The 18,094-nt window shown below is 38.7% G+C and overlaps 1 protein-coding gene across 2 annotated transcripts in view; it reads right to left on the bottom strand.

Annotated features, from left to right (window-relative positions):
• Window positions 1–1,065: 1,065 nt before the first annotated feature.
• LOC309557588 (catenin alpha-2) overlaps window positions 1,066–18,094 on the bottom strand; it is a 963,358-nt gene continuing 946,329 nt past the window's right edge. For both annotated transcript variants that reach the window (XM_082260379.1, XM_082260380.1), the window contains one exon: window positions 1,066–1,936. In XM_082260379.1, coding sequence (XP_082116505.1) covers window positions 1,649–1,936 — 288 coding nt within the window. In that variant the 3' untranslated portion in view covers window positions 1,066–1,648. The remainder of the gene's footprint in view (window positions 1,937–18,094) is intronic.

Here is an 18,094-nt window from a genome sequence, read left to right as displayed (position 1 = left end):
CTGACAAAAGTTGAATAATGCCCTTGCTATTGGTGCAGATTATTTATGTACCCCCCAAAGCCTGGCCAAAAAAACTCCCAGAGATGGCATCATCCCATCCTGCCTTGTTGCTAAGATGCTGCTAAGACATTCCCAGCCGTTACTGCTCACCTCCTCCATCAAAGGAAAGAGCTCTCAGACACTGAGACAGCTGCTGCATCAGGAGAGAGAAAGAGCATGTAAGGATATTTGATTCAGAGAAAGAGTTGTGATGGTGGAGGTGTGGAGTAATGACTAGGCCTTGCTTAGCAATGCCCCAGCAATTTATTCCAGTCAGGCTTTAGGAGGTATGGATATGGCCTACGCTTATAGCAAAGGCATTATTCAACTTTAGTCAAAGCTAGACAGGTTTTTTCTAACTACATACACCCCTTACCTTCATAGGTAGATTTTTTGTAAAGGTGAACTGACCCTTTTAGTGCCGGTTCACAATAGGTTGCTCCGACTTAGGGGGCGACCTGTGAAGTCGTGTGCGGCGCAACTTCTGCGCGACTTGCATGGACTTCATAAAATGAATGTCAATGCAAGTCACCTCCAGGTCACCCCGAAGTAGTACAGGACCCTTTTTCTAAGTCGGAGCGACTTGTGTCGCTCCTATTAGAACCGGTCCTGTACTACTCAATGGACCGCGACGGTGCACGACTTGCCAGGCTGACCAAGTCGCCTGACAAGTCGTATTAGTGTGAACCGGCACTCAAGGTTTACAAACAACTTTTTTCCAATGAAAGTCAAGGGGGGACAATACAATGTTATCAAACACTTCCTTTGCCAGGGCTTGATATTGAAACCAATGTGAAGAAACTAGAAGTGAACAAGCATAGGTCTTGTCAGCAGCTGGCAATCACACTGAAAGGAATACCAATAAAGGTCCACTTCTAGTCCATTCATATTGCATTCAATTCCAAGCCCTGATGAAGGGTGCACTTTTGGACCACTGAAATACGTTACTACTCTTTAGATTGTTCCTCTGACTTTTATTGGAATATAGTCATACCTGAACCTCTATTGTGGCGCTTCAATTTACCTTTTTGTTGCATTACAATACAAGTCAAAATGACCATGGAGATCCTCTGGGATGTAGAAGCCACCTGCCTGGGAACCAGGTCACATACATCGACATCATATACCAGTAAAATGACCTTATGGGTTCAACTCTGTTTTTCTACTTTCCTCAAAATTCCAGCAGACAGGGTTTCTATAAGTACACCTAATACAGAATATCTGCTTGTTTTCAGTTTGCAGCATAGCAGGTGTTGACAGGGGCCTTGTGGGATGCAACAATGGATGATTTTTGGTCAAGCGGTTAACCATCTAGAAATCACTGGTAGCTGGCAACTCAGGACTAATTCTCCACTGGCTAACTCCTGTCAAGGTCTCAAAGCTTCAGGATGGGTTTAGGGCCAAAATACAAGTTAGAAATTTATCAGCAGTCAATATACTCATTTGCTTTTTTTTGTGCAACATATTTTAACTCCAATAAAATCTTGGGTAGCATGCAAATAGACAGTGCTAAGATTCAGATCATGCCAGACGCATACAAGCCGGCAGGTAAGCATACAAAATGACTTCTTAAAAAAAAAATAACAACCATTTAGTAAAGCCTAGAGTTCTAGAAGGAATCCATTGCTTTAAATTCACTTAGAGCCTGGACAGGGGAAATATGCTTCTTTTGGGATCCTCGTCGTACTCGGGTCTGGTACTCTTCAGGCTTTTCTCTTTTTACTAGAGGTTTCTTCTCTGGAGCTTTCATCTTCCAGGAGACAACAGGGGAGTTCACAGCCGCCGTGCCATAGACTTTCTGGTATTTGGTGGAAGCCACATATGAAGCCTTTACGGTTAACACAACGGCGTTCATCAGATTCTTGGCTGCTTGAATCAGGGAAGTGGCGCTATCCAACTGTGAAGAATAAAAAAAAGAAATTTGAATGCCTTTTCAATAAAATGTGAGGCTTAGGGTAATATTTACATTTATTGGATTGGATTTATTGGATCTGTTGGATACAGAAGCAGATCAATGGGGGACATCTGCTGTGAGAGGAGTTCACATAAACTGCAATTGCCACTTATAGATGCCATTCATGCAGGAGGACCTCCAGCTAATACTTTGACTCAACAAACCTATTCAGCATTTTCAGTTTCAGAGTTTTTGTGTACTTTGGTGTAATTTGGTGTATTTATACTGTATATGCAGTATATATATATATATATATATATTTATTTATTAATGTTGCACTGATACCAGTATCAGTGTTGATACTAAGCATTTGCACGAGTACTTGTGAAAATGCTCTGATACTAAAACCAATACCTAGACCCAGTTCACATTTATTCAAACTGGATGAGTCTTGAACTGCATCCGATTTGCATGACATGTGAACCAAAAGGCTTATTTATGGAACCGGTTCCAATATGTGTGGGCTGGCAGCAGTGCTAATTCAAAAAGAGTCCGGTACCATTTTTAGCCCATCCAGGTGCAATTTCTTATGTCATACACTTTAACAATTCGCACCTGAATCACACCTGAACTGCTAAACAAAGTTGCACCAGACAGCGTTTGAAATCGTGTTCCAAACCGGCCCTGAACAGTTATTGACACAAAAATAGGTATCGGTAATTAGTATCAGTGAGTACTTGAAAAAAGTATTGGCACTCATACTCGGTCTTAAAAAAACTAGTATCGGTGCATCCCTAATATACAGTATATATGTATATTTCTGAAGCTGAATAAAAGTGTTAGATGGAGTCTGACTTTAGTTTGTATGTCGCTTGCTTAAAGTCTATTTAAACTTGTCTATCTAAAGCTGCCCTGCCCAGGTAGCAGGGTAGCTTTAGATAGACAAGTTTAAATAGACTTCTAAAGCTACCCTGCCCAGTACTGGGACAATTTCGTCCAGTGACCAGGATAAGGATGCAAAATACTCCCTCCCCCCCTTCCGTGCTGGTAATGCATGCGGCAGAATGGATGAACCACCCACCTGCACCCATTCTCTGCCTCCTTGCTCCAGCTGCCCATGGTTGGCACATAGAGTATATTTCATATTTACTAGGAAGTTGTGCATGCATGGTGTGTTTTTCGTTTCAGCTGTACAGAGTGAAAGTCTTAGCTGTCAGACATGAAGTCGTGGCCAGCTGGTTGACAGCAACTGATCTGAATCCTGGGGCTGTTTCCTCCTCCTGTCCATTACTCGTCTCCGCCCTGACCCTGACAATGCTGCATGGCTTAAGCATAGAATAAACTGTATTGTCACCCTGTTAAAGGAGTTTAAAATAACAACCAAACTAATGGCAGGACCAACAGGTCAATAGGAAGGATCAACAGGTTATACAATTATGTTACGGTGGGTCATAAAATGACTGTTAATGATGGTGACAGACTTAATTGATTTTACTCATAATTCATGTTTGATTTTACCCATATTATTACTTTAATTCACATTTAAATGGTTAAAAAAAAAAGAGGAAAAAAGAACAAATATAGAGCAGAAAACTACTGAATCCATTGAATTGGACCATGCTAGCAGATAAAGTGAGCAGCCTGCAGAATTCTGATCATCTGTAATCATTACACATAAGCGAGCTAAGGATAAGACTATATCTTGAAGAGTTTTAATGCTACAGAATTCATTTTACTAAGAGCTGAGCTTGTTTTCTGAAAGCCATTGCCAGCGTTTAGCTTTTATGCAGATGCATTACTTTAAAAAAAGCCATAAAGCAGGAGGAAATGTATCATTTTATTAATATCACACATCAGCAGAGTAAACCAGGAATTAAGCATAGCCTTTTTCTGGGAATGGAAGAACATGTAAATTTAACAAAACGATAAAAGTTTCAGACAGAGCAAGCGGAGGCTCGCGGAGCGTTATAAACAAACTGGATTTGTCTCGATGGATAAGCCAGTCTGCCCTGTCTACCCTCCATCCAAATTAAAGCCACAAATGAATTGTGTGATTTGTGTGACATCTTAGTTCATTTAGTCAATATACAGTGCGACATAGCAAAGACTAAAACAAAAAAATTGTAAAAAAAATAAAAATAAAATGCAAGATAAGATAAAAAGTTGCAAAGCTAAGACTAGACATGCACAGCTGTCATGAATATTTCTTCTAATACCTATTTGTTAAAACACAATAAAAAATAACTCTTATAATACAGTATGTTTAATATGATTACTTCCTAAAAAAAATGTCAGCTCCATATACTGGCCATAATAACAGCCCAGTGCTCCGGTGATCATTGGAAGGGCAGAGCTCAGAGGTGGTCACAGTGGTCATGCGATGACTCAGTTTTCGGTCTTAGAGCCGGCGGGGCACAGAGGCAGCATTACAGCAATGCTGCAGCTATTAAGTTGAGAATTAAATTTTTTTTTCTACAATCCCACACTTCTCCATTTAATGGTGCCTTTATTTCTGTGTGTATTTACCTCACTTTGTGTGTGGTCACCAGGATAGACAAGGAAAGAAATCTCCCCATTGGAGACCCAGACTGTAATAAAAGCTAATATGAGTTCTAAATATTCCCCACTGTTGGTAAGTTGCTGCAATTATGTTTTTTAACCAAGTCAAGATGTTGCTGGACACATGACTAAACCTCTTGTTGTTTTATAGGAAACCCACAGAAACACATAAGCGGAAAATGACCATTTAGTTCCTAAAGACAGAACAATACATTACACTACCACCTAGTGGCAGAAATACTAATCACAATATAATAAATGAAAATTGTTGTTGCGCCTATAACTGTACTGTATATATATATATATATATATATATATATACAGCATGCCAATACCCACTTTATCTAAAATTTTGGAAAAGTTGGGTGTTCACTTTGCAAGAGGGGTTCTACAGGTCACAATTCTCCCCAAAATTAGCCTAAAAGAGCCTACTTGGCTATAGGTCATATTCTTCTGCTTATTTTTGATTCTTCTCGAAAGATTCTGACCTTCCACATCCCATTTATTGATTTCCTCCATTGTCTTACACATCCACTTCCATTTCATGCTCTTTTGTGCTTCTTTTTCCTAGACACACCCAACATACCTTATCTGCACCTCAGGTGGACATGTAGAAGCACTTTAAGAGGAGCTCTAGGCTCCCCCCAAAAATAAAAGTCAGCAGCTACAAATACTGTAGCTGCTAACTTTTAATATAAGGACACTTACCTGTCCAGGGATCCAGCGATGTCCTCACCCAAGCCAAATTGCGTGCAGGTAGCGGACATCTCAAGTAAGGGAAACAGGAAGTAAAGCCTTGTGACTTCACAGATGATTTCCTACTGCGCATGTGAGTTCCCCGCTGTGCCTTGTGAATGGTCCCATAGCCTTCTGAGACCAATGATGTGTCCCAGAAGACTGCGGTGGAAGGAGGGAGGCTAAAAGTCCGGCTCAGATCACTGCAGCAATCTGAGCCGGAAGTGGGAGTGGGTACCTATTAAAACCAAGTACCCGCTCCCCCCCAAAAAAGTGTCAAATGTGGCAGCGGAAAGGGGGAGGATGCAAACAAGCTAAAATTCCCCTTTTGAGTGAAGTTCTTTAAACAGCTACATTGAAGCCTTTATACTTCAGACCAAACCTCAGAATGGGTGGTGACAGAACCACAGATTTTAACTGAAGTTTATGACCCCCCAAATAGACTTTTCCTGTCTTCCTTTTGGAACAAATAGTGATGGGAAATCTCTCCAGTGGAGATATAGACTACAACAAAATACATCCGTTGTCAGTAAAATGGGGAAGGGCTAAAACATCTGTAAGGTTTTTATCACTCCCTGTGACTTCCAATTCTAATGAAAACATCTTCTATAATTTTTTGTCCTGCTGTCACAGAGGCAGGAAGTTGGTATCAGTGGGAGGACTAATGCTCTATTGTTGGTGTGTTTCAGTGAGAGAAACAGTGCTCCATTGTTGGTGTCAGTAGGATAATGCCCCATCATTGGTATCAGTGGAAGGAATAGTGCCCCATCATTGGTGTCAGTGGCAGGAAAAGCGCTCCATCATTAGTGTCAGTGGGAGAAATAGTGCTCCATCTTAGGTGTCAGTGGGAGGTATAGTGCTCTATAATTGATTTCAGTGGAAAGAATAGTGCTCCATAATTGGTGTCAGTGGGAGGAATAGTGCTCCATCATTAGTGTCAGTGGGAGAAATAATGCTCCATCTTAGGTGTCAGTGGGAGGTATAGTGCTCTATAATTGATTTCAGTGGAAAGAATAGTGCTCCATCATTGGTGTCAGTGGGAGGAATAGTGCTCCATCATTAGTGTCAGTGGGAGAAATAATGCTCCATCTTAGGTGTCAGTGGGAGGTATAGTGCTGTATAATTGATTTCAGTGGAAAAAATAGTGCTCCATCATTGGTGTCAGTGGGAGGAATAGTGTCATATTATTAGTATTAATGGGAACAATAGTGCCCTATTATTGGTGGTATCAGTGGGAGGAATAGTGTCCTATTATTAGTATTAATGGGAACAATGGTGCCCTATTATTGGTGGTATCAGTGGGAGGGATAGTGCTCCATTGTTGGTATCAGTGGCAGGAATTATGCCACATTGTTTAGTGTGAAATTTCCCAGGTACAGAGCAAAACGACAGAAGTATTTCTGAAGTCTATCCAAAACCCCAACAATTGTTTTGCAGGAGTTGGGCCTTAGTAAAAGCTAACTAGTTTACATCCACATATCTTATAAAAAAAGAGACGAGCTCGATTTATAATCATCAGTCATTATTTTTTGTTTTTTCTGTCTGAGCTACAAATAAAACACATACTAATTAGCTAAGATTATCAACTCAAACCCTAACTCTTATCTGGCGCCTTCAGTAAATTCTAGCAAAGGGCCTTCAAAAAACCACTTTTTAATTCCAATGTTTTATGGCTTATTTTGATAATGCTGGAACTTAAAAGAATAAGATAAATTAAGTGTCAATAAAGAAAGCAGTGGGCAGAATAACAGGCACATCAAAGCGATGACACGCAATGGTAGAAATTTCCATATTAAGTAGAGCGCTGACACAGATCGCGCTGAAGAAATGCTATTTATACACTCTGAGAAAAGAGGGATGCTATGTCAGGTCCTATATCTGAGCCACAAACAAATACATGTTTATTGCGACAAATACACTGAAAGAAAATAGGGGAAATCTACATATAAAAGTCGAAGTTGTAAGACAATGTGACGTGCTCAAACAGGCACAAAAACACAGTGTAATCTCTCGGTGAAGGAGGAATATAGCCTCATGGCTACAAAGGGGTTTCTATTACCCGTTTAATGGGCTGTCTCCATCTCTCTCCATCATACTTAGAACAGTAAAATCTATGTTAGAATCTGTTGCAGCACAATGTCTCATGATTATAAAATCTAGAAATTATAATTGCACCTTGGTACAAGAAATTACATTGTGTTCCTGTAATGTGTTTATTCAGTAAGCACAGACGGTTGCCTTGAGAACATATTTTAATTAAAAAAAGAAAAATTAACAGTAGACATTTTGTCCACATTTGATGTCATATGGTAAAAGAATTATCCATTTTAAATTTAAAGTACATTAGAAGAATGAAAATGATACAAAATCTGAAATTGCTCTGCCAGCCTTAAAATAGAACTGAAGGCAAAACTTTTTGGCATAGAGTAATAGAGGGTTTTAACCTTTCTAAGTTTTGTTTTTGTTTTTTTTCTGTGTCCCCTTGGGGAGATTTCTCTTTACTTCCTGACCCATAGTTGAAATAGAAAGTGAGAGGAAATCCCTCCAAGGTTTGAGGCAGGCTTCCTTGACATTTTTACCCTAGAGGAACCCTTAAAATATTTTTTAGGTCTTGGGGGCCCCCTTTTAAAACCAATAAAAGCCTACCTAAGGCCCGTACACACAATAAGAAAATCTGTAGGGAAAATTTGTCCGACGACCGTATGGTGCTTTCGACAGCCAACTCCGACTTTTCGGCTGATAAAATCCTAATGTGCATGCTATATAATTGTTGTCGTCCGTAATACAACGTCCAATTTTTGTCTCATTAGTACAGATTTTGACAGAGAAAAAATCTTAAGAGCAAGACTAGGCATGCTCAGAGACGAAAGAACACATACAAAGCAATCCAACACATGACATCACTTCTAAAGTAGAATTCTGTCGTACGGGAAAATTTGTATGAAAATAACTTCTTCACTTTCCACATCAGACTAGCATGCCGCAAAAAACGGACGACAGATCGTTCGATAATCTGATCGTGTGTACGGGGCTTTACAGTGGAGGTCAAAATGGCACCCTTATAGATAGCTGAAGAGATCACTGGTACCATATTATTGACTCCGCCAAGTGGACTTGGTCCTGAAACTATGCAGACACCATCAAATAGGAGGTTTATTAACCACAGGTCAAGGAACCCTCAGTAACCTCTGGAGAAACCCTAGGGTCCCATGGAACCCTGCTTGAGAAAGATATCGCCAATAAAAGCCCTCCTTACAGTGGTGGTCAGAATGGCCCCCTTACAGATAGCTGAAGAGATCATTGGTAACCCTCAGAAAATTCTGGAGGAACCCTAGGGTTCTGTGGAACCCAGTTTGAGAATGGCTGCTCTGAGGTCTAAGGGGTACAGATGTTTTTTGGCACAAACTAATGGCTGGTACTGGCGCTGATTGCATGTAACTGCTCACACAAGAGGTTGATTGATCAGCACCTTTGACTTAGCTGGACACCGATGGTTTTCATCCAAGGATCCAATCTCTAAACATGCAAAAATGCTGGAGGTGCCTAAGCACCCAGTGTGTACCCATGTGCACCCATAGCATAGAAATGTGTAGCAAAGAGGCTTGAGAAAGGGGGGCCTAACTTATAAATTTGCAAACAGGTCCACAGGAATTTTCAAACAGGTCCTTCTTTCAGAAAACACACCTGTGTCCAGATGCATAATTTTAGCAATAATGATTGTTTGGGTGTTGGAGTGCAACTGGTAGACACTCTTTTGATTGGGCAGTGAAGGACATAAATGGTCATTAGAAACTGTTTAATGGGGATGCCCTTTTTTGCAAAACTTGCAGGGAATGTGAAAAACAATATTTGGAGTCAATAGACAACAATATTTACCCTAGGAAGAGGTTTTAAGAAAATTACTTTCAGCTGTAATATCTCTCTATTGGGAACATTTGGGATGACCGTACTCATGAATGACTTTAATGATTTTAAAATTAAATGGTGATACTATGCTATTTCAATATCCACCTCCCATGTTCCTCTTGGGGAAGTTTCCACCTCCCATGTTCCACTTGAGGAAGTTTCCGCCTCCCATGTTCCTCTTGGGGAAGTTTCCACCTCCCATGTTCCTCTTGAGGAAGTTTCCACCTCCCATGTTCCTCTTGAGGAAGTTTGAATTATTCTACTTTATAAAGTCCCACTTTTTGTTACAATTTTGCTATCTTCATAATAAAAAGAATAACTTAGCCAAAAAGACTACAAACATGTTGGGCTGATTATACTTTTTTCATGTATTATTTTTTTTCTGTTAAGCTGACCATTGATGGATAGAGTTTTAAACAAAAAATTTTAGGTAAATTAGGAAAATCCATACAGAAATTCTTAGAACATTCAAAAGTTGTGCAAAAGATTTTGCTTGCGCTTAATATTTGATTTTGGAAAGAATGGACTTTATCAAATGAAAACCACATACACTATTAGAAATGTATTCGTTCAACAAGAATTTACCATCCTGCTCCTTTGAATTTTCTCATCACTATGGTCAAAAACAAAATTCAATTCGACCCATTAATGATTAGAAAATGAACAAACTTTCTTAGAACATTCTTTTCCTAAGATTTTTAATTAAAAATTTCACCTATGGTCAGCTTTAATTCTTTTCAGAACTCAGTGCGCTGTTCGGTAGTCTTATCAAAAAAATGCTAAATATCAAAAAAACACAATTCAACTTCAGCGAGAGCTCCTGAAACATGACAACAAGAAAAATACAGTTCCGATTTCTCTCCGCATAATGTCATCGTAAAATGTAAAAAGACTCTTAAAATGGGTGAGCTGGATGGGCTCCATATGTCGAAGTCAGATTCCTATATCTGCGCAGTGTTTTGTTTGTTTGTCTATTAAAGAGGAGAGGAAAGATGGATAGTTACAATATAAGCATAATGTCTGCCAATACAAAAAGATAAGCGTGAAATATGTCGCATTATGTAACCTGATTACACAATTTTGCTAAGAAGAAACATTTCAATGACTCTTGTCGGAGTGCATATATCCAAAGAGCATCCGAGGTATTATGTGCAAAATAATGAGAGGGGTGTAACAGGAAAATAAGCAGAGACCGAAATGCCCAGGTTCTTTCAGATAAAGAAAAGCCAACATCTCATTACCATTTTATTATAGGCTTTAATAAAACTAGTTTTTTTCCCCTCTGTGGCTTGTTAAAGGTGCACATCTGCCTTACTTGACAATTTTGCATTTAGGAAGTAGCTGGGCACACTTGCAGCAATATGATTGTCCAATCTCTGTACATTCTTCTTTATGGTGACCATACATACTTTAAAATAATAATAATAATTTCCTTTTCCGATCAATCTCTGTTTGTATTTTGTTTTTTAAAGTTACTAGCTACAAATACTAAAATCAGGTGCCTAAAATAAGGAAGGGGATTCCCACTCAGGGGGGAAGGATGGGTTATGTAAGTACGACAGCAGGGGGTTATGGGGTGATTGAAGCTTGTATGTGAACTTCAGGGTATCCCACAGGTGTAAAGAGTGACGTATAACAGGATTAATAACTGACTTACGGTCCACGGGCTTTAGCCACAAAAGATTGGCCATGGAAAGAGGGTCGCAGTCAACTGCTTCCAAAGCTACCCAAAGGGGAACTTCCTGGGCAGCATGCCACTTCATAAGTTGAGCCAGTTGTGCAGCCTGGTAAAACTTAGCGTATTGCGGAAGACCCAATCTGCCTTGGAGTTTGTGGAGATACAGGACCCTTCGTGGTACCCTAGGGCGGGTTTTACCCCATACATAGCTAAAGGTTCGGCTCTGAAGCGGGCGTAGGTAATAGGACGGGACTCGAATGGGTAAGACCCAAAATAGGTATAAAATCTTCTGCAAAATAGCCATTTTGGCAACCGTGATATGTCCCAGCCAAGCCAGGGGTAAGGAGGCCCAGGAGTCCATGAGTTTCCCTCTTCTTTCTTCCATGGCCCATGTACCCTTTCCAACTTTCCAACTTTCTCTCTCTACTTTTAACTTTTCCTCATATCTGTATTTCAATCCAAACAAACCAACACTAGCTAAAAGAACACTCTCTGCTACCTACTATACCTCATTACTCAAAACTGCTCTGTACCACATTATCCCAATATTGACCCTCTGAGACCTGCCAAGGTGGGCCACATGTAGGTCCAGGATGGAAAACATCCTAACAATATATAATCCCACATTACTGCACTTAATCGAGAAGGAATACAATAACCCAACACATGTTACCTTTGGATAAATATTTTACTTGACCTAAATTAAAAACTGATCCATAAGCAGTTTAAATATTTTGCTATATACATTTTCTTAGCCCATTCAATGTATCGTTAATGTAGGGACAGAAGTCCTAGTAACTTGTCTTTTATTTCTATGTTTGACTTTGTTTGTATTGCATAGAACTGTGAAGGATTAATGGATTTACCCTTACTTCCTATCCCACCAACAACGCCAATAGTGAGACTCAGGAGATGGGTGGGTTCCAATGAACGCCCCTCTCTGGACATTGCTGTTGTATGAGGAGTATATAGGAGTATATAGTACAGGATATGGGGATGTGTCCTTTTGGAATAGAGGAAATATGTGACTCTAGAGGGAATTTGGTGTATAGGAATAGGATAAGTGAAGTTTCTGGCCTGTTGGTGGTGGTGGCTGCAGGAGAGAGATATTTTGACAGGACAGTGTGTGTGTGTGTGTGTGGGGGGGGGGGGATTTTTTGCTAGTGGGTAGAAATATTAGAGGTTTATAGGTTTGTATCTGTGCATAGAGATTACCCTTATATGTGTGCACAAATTATATTTATATATAACTGGATTAGCCGCAGAGACATTTTATAAGATTTAATATATAACTATTATTGGTTTTATCAATGCTTCATTTTCTGATTCATTGAAAATTTCACTCCCATCTGGAAAAATTCCTCCAGCAGTGCTAAAGCACGCTAAGCATTTAAGCATTTATTTTATTGTAATAGTGTTATGTAAGGGGGGTTTTAATATATGTGCAGCTCCCAACCTATACTTAATGTGATATCTAGAAAAGGGGAACTCAAGGTTAGAAATATATATATCTATTCATAAGTTAGTCAACCATAAGAATGAAAAGTGTAGCCTGAACAGAACCAAATATATGAAATGGAAAGCAGCAATATAATCAGTAAACATACATATGCATTCTCTCTCTCTCTCTCTCTCTCTCTCTCTCTCTCGCTATATATATATATATATATATATATATATATATATATATATATATATATATATATATATATATATATATATATATATATTTATATATTTGAATATATCACTTCAATGGGTCATTTTTGGCAGCAGTACTTCCCAGTGAATGTGACCTGTGGTATAAATGTTGTGACATCCACAAAGCAATGAATGTGTACCACCCTCTATGGCCACCATATTAGGTTAAGGTGGGTGATAGGAAAGGCAGTAAAGCCAAGGCTCAACTGTCTATTTTACTGCCTTTCCCTGGCAGCAAGTGTGTATCTGTCCCATCTTTTTGTTTTTAAATAGTCTTTATTAAGATTTTGTATTAGTAACAAAAGTAACAATAAATATACCAGTTCTCTGTTGAAAAGGTAGTACAAATAAACCTGTAGTACACATGTAGTATTCAAACAACATAGTCACCAAATTGCTTTCCCTCTGTACTGTGCCTTTTAGGGATGGGCCTTTTGGCTATGCCTAAGTCCTCAGGGCCTGGCCAGTGAACAATTGCATGGCCACTATTAATTTTTCTCCCATGTTTGTCACCTTTTACTTTTGTGTTTTGTCACCTTTTACTTTTGTGTGTGTTTTCCTCACTGGATGAAGAGTGTCAGTCCTTGGGCTTGCCCTGACATCCAGGGAGAGGATTTGTGGCCCTTAGGTTCCTTCCTCCCCTGCCCCTGGTGGGGTCTCTCTTCGGGAGAGCCCCTCGACCAAGAAATCGATGGTCGGCTTTGGCTGTCCTAGAAGAATGGGGTCTGCCAGGCCTTCTGGTTGGGCAGACCAATGTAAAACCTTTGTCCCTGTCAGGAGCCTTGCACTCCTGGGGATCAGGGTAGAGGTCCTACCCCTTTAGCACCCTTAAGGGCACTTTTTAGTGTGTGTTTCACAGGAACGTTTTTGTACACTTACGGATTTTTTCGTTCTAGGTTTTGCACCACCACTCCCATACTCCAGTTAGGGGCAAACTATTAAGAGGACACTGAATAGTTGGGATTATGCAACCATAGAGACCACAAATTAGTTGTCCTATCTCTTTGGGTTATATTCACTTTTCGATACTTTGCAAGTGAACATATCATAGCAGTTTCCTGAACTACTTCCTATGACACTGTTGTTCAGTCATTATGTTTTTTTGGGTTATACAATGTTACATTATGGTTTTGTTTATCCATTATCGATTGTTTATCCATAAGAGTTGCAAGATTATTATAGTTCTGTTCTTCCATTAACAATATTTATTAATATGGTGACAATGCTGGTCCTCATTTTGTACATTTCGGTGTTTCATGTTTAGCAATTTTAGCATTTTAATTTTTTATTGTCTTTTCTCTGTTGTTCGTTTATTTGTCTTTTACTGCTACTATTTGTGTTGTTTTCTTCTGCTTCTCAGTTCATTTCCATACTACAAAAGAACATTTGTTGTTTCATTGCAAATAGAATTATGGTGATTTATGCAAATTGCACATATTTTTTGCATAGTATTTTATGGGTTTTTAACACCCCAACACTTTTTCAAGTCTTGTATTTTTTTAACTATGTTCCATACAAAAAATGGATTTTAGATATTTATATTTTGAATGTGGTTTTTCACAATCTATACACTGTATTTATATACCTCATTGTGAGAAAGGTTGGCTGCTTCTAGTCTTTAGAAAGGGGGCCATACCCCGTCAAAATGTTGACATTAATAAAATCATGTTGGAAATTCCTCCTGGTGCAATTCCCGTTGAGTGCACCTGCTGCATAGTCTACATATATTTTCATGGATTGCATCAGGGCCAATATTCTTACAAGCGGGTGAAGTGAGCCACTTCTACACTAACTATATACCTATTATTAAGATATATTTTAATATCTATTTTTTAGCCCTGAAGGAGGACGGGTTTGTTTGATCCTTGAAGCACAAACTTTTTTTTAGTATTAATAATAAAGACTTTTTATTTGCCACTCCTTTTAGACATGGAATCTTAACTCTTGATTCCTAAGGCTGCATTCACACTTGAGCATCACGTTTTTGAGTTTTTTGGGGGTGTTTTGGTGTAAGTTTTTATGTACATTTTTTAGCTTTGGCAATTTAAGGAGCCAGCACCTGATGGATTCCAAACCAGGGATAACTCATTGATTGTTAAGGAGCTGGCACTCATTGGCATCCTAACAACGATGAGCAATCCCTGATGTCAGCAGCAGGAATAAGTTATCGGATGCTAAGGAGCCTACAAACGCACAACAAAATGTCTCAAAAAACACTCAAATATGCGACACTCAGGTATGAACATAGCCATAGGAATCCGGAGTCGAAATTCCATGTCTAATAGGAGTGGCAAAACAAAATTCTATCCATCAAATATTCATCCATAGTTTTTTTTTTATTATTTGGCATGGAGTTCACCCTAAAATCAGTACAAGACCCAAGGGGCCTGGTAAGGAATAAGGGGACCCTACACTTTTTTTCTTTCAATGTCTGGTCTTTTGTTTAGATTCCGGTGCTGTCTCCTTAACAACAGATGACTCGTCCCTGCTGGCTGTTCACAACCAGCATAAAACACTCCAAAAATGTGTGACAAAACATGCAAAAATGCTCAAAAACCTATAAATCATCTTTTTTTCAATGCATTTCTATGGAGAAAACAATACTTAAAAACTGCACCAGTCTGACTGAATTGAGCTGCAAAAGTAGCTCCAAAAAATGTTGTGCTTCAGGTGTTTGGATTTAGGTGATTTGGAGTGGAAATGTGAACCATCTTCATAGAGAATAATATATTTTTTCCCTTTGAGCATTTTGGAGCTTAGAGCCCTAGGGGTACCCTCATTGTGTGGTGAGCTGCTGGACCAGAGCTATTGTGCCAAATGGAAATTTAACTCACCTACCAAAAACCTATATTCAGTGCCTCCTTTTCAAGTTTCTTTGTGTCTCTAATAACAAGGCTGATCTCTAACTGCTGAAATGTTACTATTTTAGCATGTCTGTTATAATTTATCCTTAAACACTCAAGTTATACATATCAAGGAAAGTCAACCTACTGTTCATTAAGCCTTGCCAATCTTTGGGACTTCATCATTTGTTTGCTATCTACTGTCCTGACAGTAAAGTTTGCTCTTTGCAACTCTTTAACATCTCTTCTTGTTTCATAGCTCATATTCCCAAACCCCTTTAGTTCCTAAATACTCCTAACATGCTTGTAACTGTCCGCTTATCACTGTAAATCTGTGTTCAGCACTTACTGCCAGGTGGAACCTTTCTGTCTTCCTTTTGGTTCCCTGAGGAATGTTTAATCAGCAGAACCACTAGACCACTCCTCCTACTCCTCCTTCTCAGCTCTGAGGTAAACTTTCTTCTGACTCAGATTTCATACAGAGCATGTCAGTAGCATTTAATGGAAAGGCGATTGCTAAAGAGAGGATTTCTAAGGTTTAAAGTTTTAGCACCCCTTGGCAAGCAGAGCGAGGTACGCAGTAAAAGTGCATATATATATATATATATATATATATATATATATATATATATATATATATATATATATATATATTTATATATAGAAGTATATACGTTTTTAAACATAAATTGTGTCCATGCTGTTAGTTTAAATATGCTATAGATAATCCAAAGCATCCTGCATGTTGGCCATGTTTCCTTAGATGTTTTAATGTCATTTAGATATGTGTGCAGATAACTGTAATCCACCTTGTAACTTCACATTTGTAATTTAACCTTGTAACCCCCTTTTTGGTGATCACTGTAAACAAATGTATTGTATGTCGTTTACAGTTTTCACGGTGCAATGGTGCTATGGTGTTTATGATGCTTACGGTTTACGGTGCTCAAGGTGTTAAAGAGAATCACGTTCAACCCTCCTGCACACCTTTGATGCAAAAGAATAAAAGTACTGCACCCGTCAGAAGCTCTCCTCTCGTTATTCATTCGATGCCAAAGGGGCCGCTACAATACTAATTTATCTCCAAAAAAATGGTGCAAAGGTGGAGCTGCTACCATAACAGCTCAGTTCCTTGATCTTATTTACTAAATTCTCAAGTGTAGTCAAGTCAAAAAGAAACAAAGTGAAACTTGTTTTATTTCAGCCATATCGACCAGATTCCAACTCATATTTTCTCTAGCTCAGGTTAAAAATAAAAGCTGATTTGTTACTTTGGCCAACAACTATGTCCCTGTTCTCTCTCTTTTTTGAGTAATAGATCTGTAGATTCTAGAAAAAAAAAGCGTACATGTCCTCTAACGATTGTACATCTTCATCTACGTATTGTCCATGTAAACACAAAGACATACCGGCTAAGCGTTTCAGCTTTTAGAGAAGCACTTGAGTGTTGAAGCAAACACTACCGATAACAAAAAGCTTTCTTTTAAAGATAATAGTACATCCTTAGTGTAATTTTCCAGAACAATAATGTTTGTTTCTGTTCTGTGGCCTGGAACGAACACATGTTCCAGTTTATAATACTAAGCAAACACTTCAGATGGATAAAAATTTTAATTGAACATAAGTGTATGCACATATATTAAAGAGAACCAACAAACACGGAGGGCATGTCGAAACCCGCTCAACCAGCCTGTATTGATAGCAAAATTTACTTTTTTTTAGTCTAAAATTGGGAAACTCTAATTAAAATAATGTTTTAGATAGAGTCATACACAGTTACATGGTTAGTCAGGTTGAAAACAAGACACAAATTCAAGCTGATTAACCATAGAAAATAAAATTCATAGAAAACATCCATATATACACAATCCTATACCCACAGTTGATGCAGAAGAAAGCAAAAAACCCAAAATAGCATGGTCTAGTTTGCTCCTGTATGGGAAAAACAAATTCCTTCCCGATACCCTAGAATTTAATCTATCAACTATAAATCCTAATATCCAGTTATATTTTGTGCATTTAGGAATGCATACAGCTCTTTTTTAAAACAATTTACTGAGCTCACCAGAACTAGTTTTTGAGGAAGTCTATTTCACATTTTCTCAGCTCTAACTGTGAAGAAGCCTTTCCATATGTGGATGTTACATCTGTTTTTCTCCAGATGTAAAGAGTGCACTCTTGTCTGTTGTAGTGACTTGAAAGTGAATAACTCTACACCAAGTTCACTATATGTACCACTGAAGTAATAATACATGGTGATCATATTCCCCTCGCTTCTTTTCTGGAGAGAAAACATTAATTTCAGCTAATCTATCCTCATAACTGAGCTCCTCCATGCCTCTTATCTGTTTGTTTGCCTTTCTCTGCACTTTCTCTGATTATCCAATATCCTTCTTGTTAACTGGTGCCCAAAGTGAACTGCATATTCCAAAAGAGGTCATACCAATGCTTTGTACAGGAGCAGATTTATGTCTCTCTGGATTACATACCTCCTTATATACAAGAAAGTATTTTGCTTGCTTTAGAAACTGTAGCTTGACATTGCATGTTATTATTAGATCTATGATCTACCAGAATACCCAGATTTGTCTCCACTATTGACTTCCCTAGTTGTTCTCCTCCTAGAGTATATAAGGTATGCATGCATATACACCATATGGCCAAAGCAGCCCTCCAAAGTATTGAGTTCAGGTGTCCCCAGTGAAGAGTACTACTAATGGTACAGGATACAAGGATACT

The sequence above is a fragment of the Pelophylax lessonae genome, assembly GCF_965119305.1.
Source record: "Pelophylax lessonae genome assembly, chromosome: 1".
Lineage (NCBI taxonomy): Eukaryota > Metazoa > Chordata > Amphibia > Anura > Ranidae > Pelophylax > Pelophylax lessonae.
The sequence above is the reverse complement of the archived record's forward strand: the minus strand, read 5'-3'. Positions and strand labels throughout refer to the sequence as shown.